Source organism: Mustela erminea, chromosome 8 (assembly GCF_009829155.1).
Source record: "Mustela erminea isolate mMusErm1 chromosome 8, mMusErm1.Pri, whole genome shotgun sequence".
Classification (NCBI taxonomy): Eukaryota; Metazoa; Chordata; class Mammalia; order Carnivora; family Mustelidae; genus Mustela; species Mustela erminea.
In genome coordinates this window covers 11,545,916-11,565,678 of record NC_045621.1, presented here as the reverse complement: position 1 = coordinate 11,565,678, position 19,763 = coordinate 11,545,916, and the positions used below count along the sequence as shown (strand labels likewise).

The 19,763-nt window shown below is 37.4% G+C and overlaps 1 protein-coding gene and 1 long non-coding RNA gene across 2 annotated transcripts in view; one reads left to right on the top strand and one right to left on the bottom strand.

Annotated features, from left to right (window-relative positions):
- The window catches only part of FTCDNL1 (formiminotransferase cyclodeaminase N-terminal like), a 38,927-nt gene that overhangs the window by 3,639 nt on the left and 15,525 nt on the right, over nt 1-19,763 (top strand). The window contains 1 exon segment of the mRNA XM_032354314.1: nt 17,190-17,296. Within this exon segment, the coding sequence (XP_032210205.1) occupies nt 17,289-17,296 (8 nt within the window). The 5' untranslated portion in view covers nt 17,190-17,288.
- LOC116597031 overlaps nt 1-19,763 on the bottom strand; it is a 35,451-nt gene that overhangs the window by 6,915 nt on the left and 8,773 nt on the right. The window lies entirely within an intron of this gene.

Genomic DNA, 19,763 nt, shown 5'->3' with positions numbered 1-19,763 from the left:
CTAGAGGGTAGTGTGAATTAGACAGGGTCATCAGTTCACATAGGAAGCAGAACACATCTGTGGTGGGTTGAAGCTGGCTGTAAATTTTTTGACATTCCTCTCATTGAGAGGTAGAGTTGAATTGCTCACTTCTTGAATTAGTGCACTTAGTGACTTCCTTAATCAATGGGAAACGGTGGAAGTGACATTCTAGAACTTCTGAGGCTAAGTCGTTAAAAGCTCACAGACTTCTTTCTGTCTGGGCCTCCTGAGCAGCCATGTAAGAAGTTTGGTTACTCTGCAGGAGAAACTCCCTGGGAATTAGCTCACCTAAGCCCAGCCTTCTAGATGTCCACATTAAGACAAAACAAGTGAGTTACCCTTTGACGATCCAACTCCTCTCAACAATCAGCTGACTATACCCAAATGGCTGCCTAGTCAAAGCTATATGGAGCAGACAAGCCTCCTGGCCAGTCCGTGCTTGAATTTATGATTATAAAAATCATCCAATACAATAGAATTATTGTTGTTTTAAGCCACTCAGTTTTGGGGGAATTTTTAAGCAGCAGTAGATAACTTGAGCATCAACAGAGCAAACAGAAGTTCCAATGAGGACTCCATGAATTAACGTAACTTTGGTAGAATGATCCTGATGTCACATCTGATCTTGATCGTGGTCACAAATCTCTAATCAGTGATCCATATAGCAGTTTGGACTCTCTGATCTCACCTGCCTATGATTGTAAATTATGCCCTACAGTTAGGTAAGTCCACTGTAATAATGAAATAATTCATACTCTTAGTAATAATGAATTAGGAATGAACTTTGTAATTATTGCTGTTGTATTTGTTATTGTATTTGAAAAGATAAAGAGAATTTGATATATTACCTTGAAATTTCATCAGAAAAGTTAAGATAATTTGATGTTAGACTTAAGGTTTTAATTTGAAGTGTGTAAAAGAACTGGTGAATTTGTAAATAGTGCTTAAATGTTTTAAGAGCGCACGGTTTGATGCATGTACGAGTTTGATTCATTAGACTGACAATAGCTACGAGTCTTAGAGCTCACTTGTTGAACTGTTTGCCTTTTCAGTCATGTAAAGTAGCTCAGATAATCAGATATCTTAAATTTGTCAATATAGTTTCAAAAGGTTTATTTTTGTGTGTGTAAATGGGGGCTAACTTTTTAAGGAATTTTAATCTGTTGAACTTATGAATTAATTGACCAATCATCAAAGAATAAATGAAAGTGATTTTTTTTTTTTTTAAAGATTTTATTTATTAATTTGACAGAGAGAAATCACAAGTAGACGGAGAGGCAGCCAGAGAGAGAGAGAGAGGGAAACAGGCTCTCCGCCGAGCAGAGAGCCCGATGCGGGACTCGATCCCAGGACTCTGAGATCATGACCTGAGCCGAAGGCAGCGGCTTAACCCACTGAGCCACCCAGGCGCCCAAATGAAAGTGATTTATAAAGGATTTTTACTTCCCAGTACAATGATTAAAAAGTCTGACTGTACCAAAAGTCTGGGGAGGACGAAGGCCACTTTGTTTAACGGATTGTAAAGTGATGCAGTCCTTTGGAACACAATTTGGTGTACCTTATAATCTAGTGATCCTACTCCTAGTTATTTATCCAAGAAAGATTCTTATATACATACACTAAGAGATGTATTTAAGAATGTTCATTGCAGGGCGCCTGGATGGCTCTGTCAGTTAAGTGTCCCACTTTTGATTTCAGCTCAGGTTATGATTTCAGGATCGTGGGATCGAGTCGTCCCCCCCCCCCCGCCCCCTCCCATGGGCTCCTGGCTTGGTGTGGAGCCTGCTCCAGATTCTCTCTTTCCTTCTTCCTTTGCCTCTCCCCCTTCCTCGCATATGTACTCTCTCTTAATAATAATAATAATACAAAACAAATACTGAAAACAACCAAAGTGTCCATTAACAGAAGGATGGGTATATAAATTATTGTTTATTCAAATTATAGAATAGTATATGACAGTGAAAAATGAGTGAACTGTAACCAATTGCAGTAACTTAGGTGATTATCAGAAATGTCATGTTAGCAAAAAAGCAAATTACAGACAAATATAAAATATATCACATAAGTTCAAAGATGTCTCAAACTAAATATGATTTAGGGATATACACACTCACTTGTAGATAAAACTATTATGGAAAGCAAAGGAAATAAACAAAATTAAAACAGGTAGTTATTTCTGGAAGAGGTGATAAGGAAGATCAGAGCGGCTGGGAGGGCTTCCGAGGTACTGATCCTGTCCTTAAACTGGGGGGTAGGCATATGGATGTTTATTTCATTGTTCTTTAGATCATACGTAGTATTTTATATGCAACATTTTTATATGTGTGTATGTACACATGTATATACATGCATTCTTTTGTGAGGATGAACTACTTCATAATTTTAAAAAATTCACAGTAACGTGAATTTTTTAGATTCTAAAGCTTAGATTCTCAAAGCTTAAGAAAAATTAGTTTTACATCTACAACTTGAATCAATTGGCGGCTATTAAATGCACAACAGTTGTTAAGTACTACCGATCTTTTCACCCAAAGAAACCCTGTAGAACATTTCAAAACTCAGCTAGCACAGTTCATAACCTTTCTCCCTGGTTGCCCTTTCTCCCCTCCCCAGTGGGGTCCTTACCATAATATTTTTGATGAATTTTAGCTTTTACAAAAGATGGAAGGAGTTTGAATATATGCAACTTTTGCTTTGAAATTAAACCTGACAAAGGGAACTATAGCTTCAAAGCTACCCTGACAAAGGGAATCCAAAGCATGGCTGTCTGCTTGAAATGGAAAGAGAGAAAAATATAAGGAAATAAAGAAAAGACAAGCACAGACTAATACATTGAGTTACCTGGTTGTAGATATTTTATCACACTTTGATAATTTCTTTTTCCACATTCAATGTTTTCAGGATTTTTACCATTTATGTTACCCCTTCCTACCAGTTTGTTATAAGTATTATGTTCATTTAGAAACACCATATGCAATTTTAATAGTATTAACAACCAGAAGCTTCTCTCCCTTCACAAATCTTTTTTAAAATTTTTAAAAAATTGGTCTATTTCTGAAATTCAGTCTTTCATCTTGGCATCTGCGTCCATGAAAGGGCCTTCAATCATTTCTAGGGACTTTATAATCAAATTCCCTCAATGAAATCCTTGTGTGGGCATTTGCTGACTTATAAAATCTCCCGGCTACACATTGTCCTTTAGGTTCTTCTAAGTTCTGTTCTCTTCCCTTCAGAAATTCTGCTTAGTTATTTTCCCTCAGCAGCCTTTTCTTTTGTGGATTTTAAGGTAATCATTAGGCAAGAGACAAATTTCGGAACCCCCTTGCCTTCCTTTTCTTGGATTTGATCTTCAGTTTTCCTCTCTTGTGTATTCATTCTATTTCTGCTTGTACCTTTTGCTGCTTTTCCTCTGAACTCCTTCCTTTTCTGAGTGTGTAGCTATTAATTCCCCCATGAGACTTAGTATTTGGTTGCTAATCTGCCCCCTATTTTTTTGTTAAATATTTTATTTATTTATTTAACAGAGAGAGAGAAATCACAAGTAGGCAGAGCAGCAGGCAGAGAGAGGGGGGAAGCAGGCTCCCCGCTGAGCAGAGAGCCCGATGCGGGGCTCGATCCCAGGACCCTGAGATCATGACCTGAGCCAAAGGCAGAGGCTTAGCCCACTGAGCCACACAGGTGCCCCCTGCCCCCTATTTTTGCTGCATATTTATTTTGCCTGTCTCCAGTCCCTTTTCAATTTCTGTCCTGCCTTGTTCCAAACATAATTTTATGCCTTTTGTCAAACGTATTTTCTCTTGGTTTATTTATATATTTTCTCTTTTTAAAATTTAACTCCTGGCCATTTCTTTGGCCATTATTTGAAAACCTAACAAAAGTTACTACTTCACAAATATTAACTTTACATGTTATTAACTTATAAGTTATTTTATTATTTGAAACTTACAGAAGTCTCTCCTGGGGCCAAAACGATAGACTTGATCTCTAAATTCTATTCTAATTTATAGATGGCCAAAGGAGGGGTAGAAAGGGAAATAGCTTGCCTTAAGCCATATGTTAACTCTGTAAGAAAGGCAAACTCGATCAGAGAGCACCTGCCCTCACACCTGCCACCACCAGATGCGCTATCACCTCAACCACTTCCTCCTTCAAGATGGACCTCGGGACAGCCTCCATCAAAAGTCTCCTCCTTCCTTTTCTGCTCTAAACCCAAGGATTTAGCTTCAAGGGATAAGGCCCAGAAATCTCCATTTTTAATAACCCCAAAGTCATTCTTAAGCACAAAGGAAGGAAGGAAGGAAGGAAGGAAGGAAGGAAGGAAGGAAGGAAAGAAGGAAAAATTGAGAGAGGGGGAGATGCCACTGCTCTACTCTAGCTTGGCTTCCTACTAAGGTAGTGGAGGAACTAATCCTTTTTGTGCGTGTACTGTACATCCAGTATTGTGGTCTATTTTTATGTAGACATGTTATTAGTTGATTTAATTCTGTAAAAGTCCATTGAGATAGATTTCTTATATCTATTTTATAGTAGAGAAACTGAGATTCACACCAAGGTCATTCAGCTGGTAACTTAAAAGAGTCCATGTCTGGCTCCATCACCCTGAATTTTAAGAACTAGTACATGTTTTAAATGTAGCATAAATCAGGGTTCCTGACTCAATCCGTTAAGTGTCAACTTTTGGCTCAGGTCATGATCCCGAGACTCATGATCCCAGGGTCCTGGGAAGGCCCTGCAGGTTACCTGCTCAACAAGGAGTTGGCTTATTCCTCCCCTCTGACCCTCTCTCCCAGTTCATGCTCACTCTCTCTCAAATAAATAAATAAAAGCTTCAAAACAATGTAGCATAAATAGCTATCAGGTAGAATAATCTTACCATATAGATGCAATTATATTAATCTCATAGTATACTGCAAATTATAAAACAGAGAAATTGATTAAACTCACTTAAATGTGTCTACTTTTTTATTGATGTGGTTGACATGAACATTATATTAGTTTCAGGTATACAACATAATGATTTGATTTTTGTATATATTATGAAATGATCACCACAATAAATGTATTTAACATCCATCACCACTCATAGTTACAAATTTTTTCTTGTAATGAGAAATCTATACTCTTAGCAACTTTCAAATATACAAGGCAGTATTATTAACTATAGTCAAATGCTGAACATTATATCCCAGGACTTATATATCTTATAACTGGAAGTACCTTTTAATCGTCTTTCTTCATTTCACCCTACTCCTATGCCCCCATCTTTGGCAACCACCAATCTGCATCTATGACTTCAATTTTTTTCTCTTTTTTAGAGTCTACATATAACTGAGATATTTGTCGTTTTGTGTCTGATTTGTTTCACTTAGCATAATGCTGTCAAGGTCCATCCATGCTGTTGCAAATGGAAAGATTTCCTTCCTTTTTTTTCTTTTAAAGATTGTATTTAGAGAGAGAAAGAGATAGCACAAGCAGGAGAAACTCAGGCAGAGGGAGAAGCAAGCTCCCCACTGAGCAAGGAGTCCAACGCAGGACTTGATCCCAGGACCCTGAGATCATGACCTGAGCCAAAGGTAGATGCTTAACCCACTGAACCACACAGACATCCTGGGGATTTCTTTCTTTTTTATGGCGGAATAATATTCCATTATATAAATGTACCACATTTTCTTTATCTATTCATCCAATCAATGGACACTAGTTTGCTTCCATATCTCAACTACTGTAAACATGTTGCAGTGATCATAGGGGGCCAGATATCTTTTCAAGTTAGTGTTTTTGTTTCCTTTACGTAATTACCCAGAAGTGGAATTGCTGGATTATATGGTAGTTCTAATTTCAGTTTTCTGAAGAACGTCTATACTGTTTTCCATGGTGGCTCCATTAATTTATATTCCTACCAACAGTGCAAAAAGGTTTTCTTACCTCCACATCCTTTCCCAAACCTGTTATTTATTTTCTTCTTTTATATATAGAATTTATTTTTAAGTAATCTCTGCACCCAACGTAGGACTTGAACTCACAACCTCAGAAGGAAGAGTAGCAACTGAGACAGCCAGGCACCCTGTCCTATCTTTTTGATAATAACCATTCTAACAGGCACGAGGTGACATCTCATTGTGATGATGTATCTTTTTGTGTATCAGTTGGCCATCTCTGTGTCTTCTTCGGAAAATGTCTATTCACATCCTCTGCCCATGTTTTTAATTAGATCATTCAGGTTTTTTTCCTATTGAGTTGTAGGAGTTCTTTATATATTTTGAATTTGAACCCTTATCAGATACATAATTTGCAAATATTTTCTCCCATTTGATAGGTTATCTTTTCATTTTCTAAATTAATTATTAATTACTTTTATTTATTTGGGAGAGAGAGAGAAAGATAGTGACAGAGATAGCAAGAGAGAACACAAATGAAGAGAAGGAGAAGAAGGCTCCCTGCTTCGGGCTCGATCCCAGGACCCTCGGATTATGACCTGAGCCAAAGGCAGACACTTAACAACTGAGCTTATCCACGTACCCCTGTCTTTTTATTTTGTTGGTGGGTTCCTTTTCTGTGCAGAAGATTTTCAGTTTGATGTAGTCCAACATGTTTATTTTTGCTTATGTTGCCTTTGCTTTTGGTGTCAAATCCAAAAAAAACCATCATTAAGACTGATTGTCAAGGAGCTTACTGCCTGTGTTGTCTTCTAGGAGTTTTACGGTTTAGGTCTTACGTTCAAGTCTTTAATCCATTTTGAGTTGGTTTTTGCACATGGTGTAAGAGAGTGGTCCAGTTGCATTCTTCTGCACGTGGCTGTCCACTTTTCCCAATAATATTTACTGAAGAGATCATTTATTTCTCCTTTATATATTCTTGATTCCTTTGTCATAAATTAGTTGACTGTGTATGCATGGGTTTAGTTTTGGGCCCTCTATTATGTTCCATTAATCTATGCGTCTGTTTTTATGCAAATGCCATACTGTTTTGATTACCACAGCTTTATAATTCAGTTTGAAATCAGGAAGTGTGAGGCCTTCAGCTTTGTTCTTTCTCAAGATTGCTTTGGTGTGAGAGTCATGATTTTACATTTTCCTGAAAATTATCTTTTAACATAGAAAATGTATAATCAAACGCGATGATCGAAGAGTCAAACATTTCGAATGGACTATGTCAAAGAATCATGATCACATGTTAGTCATACAAGTAGCAATGAGCTGTTCTGGGGGGAAATAACCCCTTTTTTCTTCCTACTATTTGGACTATGAATGCAACAGCCAGAGCCAGGACCACCACCTTAAATCACCAAATGGAAAGTGAATATTGAGGATGGTTAGAAAAGCCTGACTCTGATGTCTATCCATAACCCACTGAGCTGCTTCCTAGATTTTATAAAATTCTATCATGTAAATATTAATGATTGGAAAGATTAACAAAGCTATACTTGGTATTATTTCAAAAGCATAAATCAACCCTGAGAATATAATATTTTAATAATAATTAATGCATATGTTGCCATTTTTATAGGTTCTCAGTTACAACTGTTAAAATTCTTTTTGTGGTTAGCAATCAAACAGGAATTGTTTGTAACACACTTGAAATCTAAAATAAACTCACACTGAAAATGACATAAATCCACCATTAAAATAATTATTTCTGATTCCATGGTAACCTCTTAGAGATAACGTTGCTATGTCAAAAACAAACTGAATTTTATAGGATGAGTCATACATTGAGACAACAGAGGAACTCTCTGTTTTCCCGAAGTTTCCAACCAGGTTTCTGGCTCTATTGCACCAAGCCAAACGTCCTATATCCCTATAAAGTACTCTAGCAGATTTAGGATCGGAATGCAAGAATTACGTTGTAATGCTGGATAAAAAATGGGACTAATGAGAGGAAATAGGAACTCTTGGAGAAAGTTCAAGAATCAGCTAAGCTAGTCAAAGCATTACAGTTTATCATTATAATTGATACTTAGAACAACGTCTTCTGGAGAATGAAGTGAAAACCCTGCATTCCCTATTCTAGAAGTTGACCTGTTGTCCCTAATTCTGTTATAGCAGAATTTATTCCTGCGGTTTACAGATTTTATTTTCCCACCTTACCCTTCTCAGGGGAACAGCATCACATGTGTAGGAAGTGTTGTTGTTGTTTTTAATCTATATCCATTGTATATGTAGGGGTGGGTAAATCAAGTAGGGTTGGATTTGGAAACCCATAGGGAAGGTGAAGAATCAAATAGTTTGATTTAAAAAGTGGAAATGTAGTGTTTTATAACTAAAGCAGCCACTTTTAAGAAATTACTCTCTTTCCTGTTATTGTTTTTTATTGCAAGATGCACTGAACAGGCCCAAGCAAGAAATTGGGACTTCTGCAGACTTAATGCAGGACTAAATTTCTGCATTTAAAATAGAAATTACTAACATTTTACTAAATGTTCAGGTTCTTAAAAATAGATAACTTTAATTTCATGATCTTTATAAGTTGGATTTCTTTCTTTTTTTACGTACCATAAATAAATGTTAAAATCCAGAGACATTCTCTGAAGCTATTAGAGCTACCGCAAGTCCTCACACAAGGATTCCATTTGAAGACCCCCCATCCAGGAAAACATTTAATGAAAGCTCAGTTCCAATTTTCCTCCTACATAGTGCCAGAAGACCAAACTGACCCTGTCAAGATTTGATCCTTTAACACTGATTTCTCACCTGAGGTTTGGACCATATAATCGTGCTTTAAGGACTTTAGCAAGGCATTCTGACACTGCATTTCTAATCAGGGAAACATAAAACAAGATTTGTCCTTAAGCTGTTTTACTTTGCCTTATAATGGTCTCCATTTCCTTTCATGAGGCATTATCTTGATAAATTGCTGTCTTTTAAAAACCACTTTTTGCCTGGAAAATGTGCAATAGATCAGACACTGAAGGCTCTTGTTGGGGTTGAGATTTTGGCCACATGTTGTATAACCCTACTGCAGGCTGTGCTAATACCCTGTGATATTCCTGATTTTGCTCATTGTTTCCAATTTGTACACTGGCTATTAGCAAATTACACTGGGTAGATTCTCCTGATGACAAAGCATACTTTTTAGCTAAACCAAGGACTAAAAAGCAGAGAAGAATATTCTCGTACTCAGAAAAATTCATAGAGTACTGAAACTCAGTGCAAGAAAGAAAGAAAAAAGGAAAGAAGAAAGAAAGAAAGACAGAGAGGAAGGGAGGAAGGGAGGAGAGGGCAGTGTTAGAAGTCAGGTCACATTCCTTGAATTCAAATGTTAATTATTCCCCATGAAAGTTACTGTGCTAATTGATTTATAGAGGTATGTTAGAATTCGAATCACTTACCTACATTCATCCCTAGAAATCTAGCAGTAGTTTAAAGAAAACTTACATGGTAATTTGTCTGTACTTATTACACTTGGAGGAACACTTAAAAAACACTACACATAAACAAAATACAAAGCAGGCACATCGCGGTGGAGTACAAGTTCCTTAGAGTGACAATAGCAATTAGTATAAAAAGAGCAGCGTTGGCTCCGTTGAGGACTACTCTTTCCTCAAAAGCAAAGGAGCAATTTAGAGGAAAGCTATCAGAATTAGTCACCATATCAGTGAGTTCATTGTTAAATAATGCCCTGAACCAACTTTGAAATAACACATGGGTATAGCCATTCTACTGGCAAATGGCAAAGAAAACATTTCTGAATTCATTAATATTTATCTGAACTTTCTCTCAAGAAAGGTTTTTTTTGTCACCAAGAAGTCAAGAAAGCACCTGTCCCTCTGCTAATTTTTTATAATGTTAGATTTATACCTCTAATAGAGAATTAAAAGACTACTCTATAATTATCAAGCATGAATCTCAAATTCGTATTTAAAAATAAAGTTCATGTCATGCCCAAAGTCATGGAGAAATTTAGAAGTGGTGTTTAAAATAGAAATTTAGACTACCGACTTGAAATCTCATGCTCTGACCACTAGACCACACGCCTGCCCAAGGATACTTACATTTTTTTACTGTGTTATTCTTCTTTGTAATTAGATGCAGTGATTAGAGTGTCTTTTGCATTACTCTGCATTTTTCTTTTAAGTCAGGGTTATAACCCACAGAGGGCAATGTCCCCAACAAAACTAAACAAGGGATTTTCAGTCTTGCAATACAATCTCTTGATATTTCTTTATAGGTTTCACACATCAAAAAAACAATGAAATCTGTAATTTTTCAAATTACAATCTTTTCATTCTCTAAGTTATGTGCCTACGAGAATTTGCAAATCTTTTGAAGAGAATGTAATCTTTATGCTTACAAAATGTAGGCTTTCATATTTGGGTACAATTACAAATTAAGGCCTTTTTCTTCCCTCATAATAATCAGTTCTCAGAGTTGTGGGTTTTCCTCATTTGAAAATAAATTAATGGGAATTTTAAAACATAATTCATCCAGTTATTAAATCTTTTCCATCCTTAAAATTAGAAACCATTTCTATTCTCAATCTGCAAGGAAGCAATGGGAAAATATGCCCTATAGAATATTAAAATTTAATTTTTGTTGACTGAGCAATAAAAGAAACACCTAAAATCAGATTAATTTAAATTTAAAAAGAGAGAAAACCTTTATGATTCCTTATTATTTTGCTTTTTTTTTTTTTTTTTAAATGACAGGTATATATTGTGTGTTTAAACAATTGAGTTTTCTCTATCAAGTACCTGTCCAGAGAGAAATTCAATTTTGGAACAAAAAAAACTCAAAGTACTCCAGATGGTTTTCTCAAGGAATTTGAATGAGATAGTATTCAATGTTGCAAAAAACAGTGATAAGTTTTGTAACTTTTAAACATCAGTTTTTTAAATTAGAGATTGATATTTAAGGGAACGGACTTTGCATAGTCATTCATTTTAAAATAACACATCATAGTTTCTAAATTATACAGTTTTATGTAGGAACATACATATTTTCTAAATGCTGTCATGTAATTATTTAGAAATTTCATTCTCAAAGCCATGCATTTTAGATACGGGTTACTTTTTTTTCCCTATTAATACTTTATTTTGAGATGAAGATGTGGTCATTCACATTTTTTGCAGAACTTCCTGGAGCAATCTGGAGGGCAGGTATTGGCAACAGACATATGCAAAACTCGTGAACCCTTATATAAAGAGTGTGGGCTTGTTGCGAGGCTGTAAAGAGCATCCCAGAGGGAAAAGAAAGTGGAATCAGGAACATCAGTGCTCATGTAAAGAGGTACCCTTCCACGTAATGGTTGCCTTTTTATCAAAACTCTAGAAAATAAGTTTGGAGAACAAGTTCTTTGTCTAATTTGCTCAACACTGTGCCTCTGGTGCCTAGAACAACAAATACTGAATGAATAGACAAGTGATTAGTTAAATGGATGAGTAGTGATCTGTTTAGATACCTCTGAAGTCAAATTGCCGTATTAACATTAAGAATCATGGGTAAACAGAAGGTAATACACTGACGGTGAGTGGTGTAGGAAGTACACACACTGAAGATGTTTGAGAAAACAGAACTGTGGCTAGGATCAAGGATTCTTAAGAGCAAATGGCCACTTAGGTAAACTGAACTTTTCCAAAGCAGTTCTAAGTCGTGGAGAGACCAGTGATCTATTGACATCAAAATCCCTTCTTAACTTTATGGATGAAATATGATAGCTGGGCTTTCCTTTAAAATCATACTTTGATGAGGCATCTGGTTGGCTCAGTCCATTAAGGGTCTGACTTTGGATCAGGTCATGGTCTCAGGGTCCTGGGATTGAGCCCCACATCAGACTCCACACTCAGTTGGGAGTCTGCTTATCCCTCTGCCCCTCCCCCTGCTCATGTGCTTTCTCTCTCTCTCAAATACATGAAATCTTTCTAAAAAATTAAAATGAAATAAAATCACACTTTTAGGGCTAAGGCAGGGAAGGGAAAGAAAAACAGACGAGGTATAGATAAATTCACTACATTGATGATAGTGGTTGAAACTAGGTATATGGTCTCCCTTATAATAACTCTTCTCTACTTTTGTGCTGGAAACGTTAAAAGTCAACAAACACACAACCCTCCACTTAAACATGATATAATAAACATTTATATTGCCCAATATGTAGATAGTCTAATCTTAGAAAGGCCTGCTTATAAAGAAAAAAAAATTTTTTTTAAGATTTTATTTATTTGTTTGACCGAGAGATCACAAGTAGGCAGAGAGGCAGGCAGAGAGAGAGGAAAGGAAGCAGGTTCCCCACTGAGCAGAGAGCCCGATGTGGGGCTCCATCCCAGGACCCTGAGATCATGACCTGAGCCAAAGGCAGAGGCTTAACCCACTGAGCCACCCAGGCACCCCAAATTAAGAAAAATTTTAAAAAGATTTGTCTTCATGACAAAAAAATTACTTTTAGTTCTAGATGCCATAAATTATGATTGAAATCATTACCATATCTCTGATACCAGGTTTTTAATTATCTTGAGGGGGGAGCGAGGGAGCATAGACTTACGTTTACCCAAAGCCCACGTTGTCCTCAGGGCATCTTCACACTCGGTTGGATGAGGGCTGAGGAAGTCAAAGAGATTAGTGGGAAGGTAACCAAGTACCAAGATAGCCTTGCAAACCCACCTGTTGCTGCCCATTTGCAGAAGACCTAAGTGTGGCCCCCTCATCAGGCGCTGGAATTCATTACTTGTATGTTATTCTCATTGCTTAAGCTGAGCCAGATTTATTTATCAAATAAACTTAATCTTAGATTCTGGCCTCATAAGCTCCTCTTAGTCCACTCAGACTGCCGTGAAAGAGTGCCAGGCGCTCCTGGGTGGCGCTGTCCGTTAAGTGGCCAACTCTTGGTCTCAGCTCAGCTTGTGGTCTCTGGGGTCATGAGATCAAACCCTGGGTCCAGCTCTGTGCTCGGCACAGCCTGCTTAGAGAAGGTCTCCCTCCCTCTAAAATAAATAAATAAATAAATCTTTAAAAAAATACCATTGACTGGGAGCTTATAAACAACAGAAATTTGTTTCACAGTTTTGGAGGCTGAAAGTCTGAAATCAGAGTGCAGCATGGTTGGGTTCTGGGAAGCTCCCTTTCAGGTGATGGACTGCAGACTTCTCTGTCTCCTTTTAGGAGGGCACTAATCCCATTCAGGAGGGTTCCACCCTCATGACCTAATCATCCCTAAAGGCTCCACCTCCTAATACCATCACCTTGGGCATTAGATTTTCTCTTTCTTTCTTTCTTTCTTTTTTTTTTTTTAAAGATTTTTATTTATTTATTTATTTGACAGAGAGAGAGAGAGAGAGAGAGAGAGATTACAAGTGGTCAGAGAAGCAAGCAGAAAGAGAGGGGGAAGCAGGCTCTCCGCTGAGCAGAGAGCCCAATGTGGGGCTCAATCCCAGGACCCTGAGATCATGACCTGAGCCGAAGGCAGAGGCTTAACCCACTGAGCCACCCAGGTGCCCGGGCATTAGGTTTTCAACACGTCAGTTTTGAGGGGATACAAATAGTCAGACGGCAGCAAACCTTTTAATGATTTTCTGTTTCTCTTAACGTCTAATTCTTTAAAAAGGGACACACTTTTTGTTTTTTTTTCCCCTGCCTCTTCAGAGGATTTTTTCAGGTCTTTTTCCGCTCAGTGATTTGTGACTTCATAAATAGTTTAATATATATTCAGTAATTAAGGTAAAATGAGTTTGAATTCTCAGTGTATCTTTAGGCACCATCAGAAGTAATGTGACGAATTCAGATAGGAGTTGATGAGAAGAAATGAGGTAGTTTTTTTCTCACCCAATCCCCATGCTTTCCTAGGCAAAGAGCATTTTCATTTGAGATTGATTTGCAAATGTTTGGTTTGAAAGCTTTAAAAAAAAAACCTGCTCTGTATCACAGGGTCCTTGAGGGCAGGAATTCTCTCTCCACAGCAACTTTTTTATTTTCTCCTAACACTTAATAAATAATTCTGTTGCAGAGTAGACCCCAATACCTTCCTTGGCACTATTAACCATCATTATCACCACATAGCCTGATGGGAAAATATATGATTCCAATCTTTAATAGTGTTAATCTGAAAAATTTTAACCTTACCTTGTTACTGAATAAACAAAATATACAATAACATCATTGTACAATAGAAGTCCACCCTCTATATGTTTGGTACTAAGATTGAAAAATCACCCCTGTAACAGAGGAAGGTCAAAGTTAAGTGAGTTGTTCACTTCAAATTGTACCGTAACTCTAGTATTCACACAACATAGTGCAGTTTCCAGCTGACCGCTCAAATCTACTTACAAGAAGAGAGGTTTATAATTCAAATATTATAGGAAGAGGAAATCTAATTTTGACCTTGAGTCAAACTGATGCCAAAGGAACTTTATGGTTTTCTTTACTTTATAAGCTGTAATTGCAAATACAGTTTCCTTCATCTAAAAAACTATTCCACCCTGAAATTTTCAAACAAAAATAGTTTGCAGAAACATTGGCAAAAGACATCTTCAAAGGAAACTAACTAGTTTGAATTAGAAGGAGAGGGAGGAGAGAGATGGTGGATATTTTTAAAGGGATTATGTTTTCAATATTTTGGGCATTCGACGTCTAATTCCTGTTGCTTTTTTTAAAAGCATTTCTCATTTAAAATTTAAAAGTAGATTAGTAATTTAAATGTGCTTAATTTGTAAATAAGATAAAAATAACATGTGTATAAGATAACTTGAAGAGAAAAAACTTGTGAAAATCTTCTCTTTAAATATTAAATAGAAATAAATTTGTCATTAGTAAATGCTATAAAATACTAAAATAGCTGGGTCCATGTTATAGTATTAATAAAGAGATAGAAATGGTCAGAAGTTCATTTACCAAAAATATTTTGACTGATTATTTTTGCCAGAATACTTGAGAATATAATTCCATGTTCAATATAAAAAAAAAGATAATAATAAGAGTTATGTTGGTTGCCCCAACACTGTTCATTATGGTGTGTCTATAGCTCAAATTTAAAACCATGCCTAACTTTGAGATTAATTAGGTCATTACCTTTGCCACAACTATTGCCTAATGTTAAAGATCAGGCACCTCAGGATACTGGTTCTATGAAGTTAGTGTATTATTTCAGTGGGAGAGAGATAGTGCAGGGTAAGAAGTTAGCATTAGGAAAAAATGTTATCCTTTTGGGGCCCCTGGATGGTGCAATCAGTTAAGCATCTGACTGTTGCTTTCGGCTCAGGTTGTGACCTCAGGTCGTGATCTCAGGGTCATGAGATCGAGCCCCACGTTGGGCTCTGCGCTCAGCGCAGAACCTGCTTGAGATCCTCTCTCCCTCTGCTCCTCCTGCTCATGTTCTCTCTCCCTCTCTCAAATAAATGAATAAACCTTAAAATAATTTTTTAATTAAAGAAATGTTATCCCTTCTTATTTCCTATTGCAGCAGATTCCAGGTTACTACACTAATCTCAGGTCTCAAATGGATAGCTTTTGTGTGTGTATGTGTATTTAATTCTCAGACTCAAGTACTTTTGATTCCAGTGAATACTGCTCATGGGTTTTCACGACCAAAACCATGTTTGGCCAAGGTAGCACAGAGGAACCCACCGAATTCCTCTTGAATGTGTTTATTTTACCTTTGAGTTAAATGTATAAAATACTGAAATGATAATTGCAGCAATGAAAACAGGAGATAACTGAATCACTGGGAATACATAAATGTTGGATTAAGGTAGTTCAGGGACGCCTGGGTGGCTCAGTTGGTTGGACGACTGCCTTCGGCTCAGGTCATGATCCTGGAGTCCAGGGATCGTGTCCCGCATCAGGCTCCCAGCTCCACAGGGAGTCTGCTTCTCTCTCTGACCTTCTCCTCGCTCATTCTCTCTCTCACTGTCTCTCTCTCTCAAATAAATAAATAAAATCTTTAAAAAAAAAAAAAGGTAGTTCACTCATCTGTTATATTGAAATTTACTGTAAAGTTACCATTTTAAAGAGAAAGTTCAGAGGTTCTTACTTGTTTCTAGGAAGACATCATTAAATACAATAACAACAAAAGAGCTGGGAAACTTCCAGAGAAGCATCACATCTTCACAGGAATGGTTTTTGTGTCAGGTCAGGATAAAATGATAGGTTTAGAAAGGTCAAGCCATTTAAAGTGATAGTTGCCCCCTACCCTCCCCCTCACCACCACCCCCAATCCTACCAGATTAACAAAACCAGAGTGAATTACACCAAAACAAGAACAATAAGAAAATAAAGATAAAAATCGATTTCCTAATCATTAAAATTATAATGGCTATTGTACATATACAAGACAACAGTATCCCTGTGGTGAGACCCAATCTTGTTTTTATTGTGGCAGACTGACACCTCAGGGAGTAAGGGCTCTGTAGTCCCTCTTCGGGAATAGACTATCTACACGTTATGTGATCGTGGTCTGTAAAATACAGAAAGTTCACTGAACTGGCAACTAGATTTTTTTGAGTGGTAGAATCAGGAGGTCTCCTCTGAAATGTGAAGGAAATATTTATAAGTAAAATGAAATTTGTCTGCAGAGATGTATATATGGAAAACAAATGCCATGGAGAAAAGTTAAAAAAAAATTACTTCTAATCACTAGAAGGAGAAGTTAGAGACGGTCCTGTTAGATTCCTAAACTGTGCAGGACGGTACTATTCAACTAATCCCTTGTTACCCAGGCTCAGAAGGAACAGGCGGATGGGGCTATGCTTCTACCCAGTAGGGCACATCATAGAAACTTAACGTATTAGGCTTGAAAGGACAGGATAGAATCCCTCGTCCAACTCCCTCATTGTACAGATATGGAAATTGAGGAGCAGAGAGCCTGAGTCATTTGTCCGATGTTACACACTTGATGACCAGCTTCTTGATCTCCTGTCCAGAGTTCTTTCCATTATGTGGTGTTACTAATCAGGGGCATCTCTATATCAGTTCAAAGCCAAAATGTGTTACTCATAACATTGATTATCTTTTACGGAGGTAATGTGGGACCTAAAGACCTAAATGCCATAATAATTATTGTCATCGTGGTGGTTAGAGTTCGTGGGCATTGGCCACCTGCTGGGGCTCCATTTTAAGGGACATAAGCAAGCAAAGTAGTCTACTGTAACACAAAACAGTTACTTTGGGTTCAAAACAATTAACATGAAAGTTCTGCAGGAAAAGTTCTCTTTTTAATACTCTTGCCTTCTCCCATTTTTCAAGATAAATGTAACTTAGAGAAGAATGGACTTTGGATATGGAATTGCCCCTAGCTGAACCTGGCTAGCAATTCTTGGTGTTTCCGTTTGAAGAACAAAGCAGATGATCAGGTAACAAAACCTTTTAGTGTATAGCTATGCTCACTTTTTTCTCAGGGAGAAGAGAGAAGGCAGTTGTGTATTGGGATGGGAAAAACAATTATAATCAATTGAACATTTTGTCTGTAACAGGATATAATTGCAGATGTAATTAGTGGAAATTCTTTTTCCATCTCAGTAATCCCATGTAGGCTTTTCCCACACTGTTCTTTGCATTTGGTATTCCTGGTAGTTTTTGCTAAATATTTTCTTTCAAGTCAGAAAGGAGAACTTACATATTTGAAAAAGAGAAAAATCCTCAAAACTATTATGTTTTACATTACCTTCTTTTCATTCTACTCTCCTTTTAGATTTTTTTTTTTTAAGATTGTATTTGTTTATTTGACAGATAGAGATCACAAGTAGGCAGAGAGGCAGGCAGAGAGAGAAAGAGAGAGAGAGAGAGAGAGAGAGAGAGAGGAGGAAGCAGGCTCCTTGCTAAGCAGAGAGCCCAATGCGGGGCTCAATCCCAGGACCCTGGGATCATGACCTGAGCTGAAGGCAGAGGCTTTAATCCACGGAGCCACCCAGGCGCCCCAGCTCTCCTTTTAGATTTAGAATAGATTTATATAAATACATATTTAGGCTGAATGCCAAACAGCTTAGTATTAACACTTGTCAGAGACTGAAGCTAGATATCTTCATAGAATGAACTTGGTTACAAGAAGAAATGTGAAATGTAATCACGATTACACTTTTACAATTTAAAAAAGGTGCCAGTAATGGAATTTTGAAGTTTGATATGGTACAGGCACAAATATTCATATTTCTGTCAATCTATTTCCTTATTTCTCAATTTAAAGACTTAAAAATTCTTATTTGTTTTCTTTTTTTTAAAAGATGTATTTATTTATTTATTTACTTATTTGAGAGAGAGAGAGAGAGATATCACAAGTAGGCAGAGAAGCAGGCAGGAAGAGAGGGGGAAGCAGACTCCCCTGTTAAGCAGGGAGCCGGATGTGGGGCTCGATCCCAGGACCCTGAGATCATGACCTGAGCCGAAGGCAGAGGCTTAACCCAGTGAGCCACTCAGGCATCCCTCTTTTGCTTTCTATATAACGTTATTAACTTTCATAGTCTTTGTAATTCTATATCACTTTTCTCTTTCTGTACTTCTGACATATAAGGAAATTTTAATTCCAAGTTATATCTGTACATTCAAAGTGAATATTCAGATGTTAACCAATACATTAGAATGGTCTTCCTTGGTGTCATTATTCCCTTGCTTTACTGACTGTACATGATGGAGACGTGATGATGACGACATAGGTATATGGCTATTTGATTTTCCAAAGGCTAAAGGGAGGCTGTAGCTAAAGCCAAATAGAAATCTTGGCCGAATACCAAAGTCAAAACCAAACTTTAGGAAGTCTCTAAATCAGAGTTTGGTAGAACATTTCAATAAGCAAAGAATGTCCTCATCTTTTATTGTTTTTCTATTCTTTCTCTCTCCTTTTCTGGAGAAGTAACTAGACATTTTAAATTGAAAGCCGTGAATTCCTCTAAAATCCACAAGATGGTGCTATGACGTGGCATTTAGAAAACTTTTGAAAACCTGCGTTGTAGGGGCAACTTGTAGGCAGAACCAAATAAGTACCATTTACTAATATCCGCTACAGGTAAATGCTATTTAAAAAAAGTAACATCAACCAGATTAGTTGATATAAGGAAGGTGTATCTTTATTCCTAATTTCTAATTCCTAATGTTGCTTTTTAATACTTTGTCCCAAAAATTATACTTCTGAAATTCTGTTATTGGTGTCAGGTTTTCAAATGTCTTATGAGGGGCACCTGGGTGGCTCAGTCATTAAGCGGCTGCCTTCAGCTCAGGTCATGATCCCAGGGTCCAGGGATCGAGCCCCGCATAGGGCTCCCTGCTCAGCGGGAAGGCTGTTTCTCCCTCTCCCACTCCCCCTGCTTGTGTTCCCTCTCTCGCTTTGTCTCTCTGTTGAATAAATAAATACAGTCTTTTAAAAAAATAAAAAACTCTTATGAGAGGTCTAAGAACTGAACTTGGGTCTTAGCAGGGCTAAGTCGTAATGGAAAAAGTTCTGGACTGAAGTGGAGACCAGAGTTCTAATCTCCGCCCTTTACCGGAGTCCTTGCATGCAGCCAGCCTTCCGTGTACTTCAGCTGTTCTCCACCAGGGGCGATTTTACCCCTGGGGAATATTTAATGATGCCTTGGAGACATTAATCATTTATTCATAACAACTTGGGTGACGGGGCTGCCACTGGCACCTGCGGGTAGAGGTCAGCGATGCCACCGAGTATCCTACAATACGCAGGAAAGAATTATCCACAGCAAAGAATTATCCTGCCCAAGATTAATAGTGCCCGGGTTGAGGAACTTGAACTATTCATTCACTCCTTTGTTGGTTTGTCTGTTCATTAATTAAATCATTCACACGTTCATTGACTTCCGCATGTACATATCCATC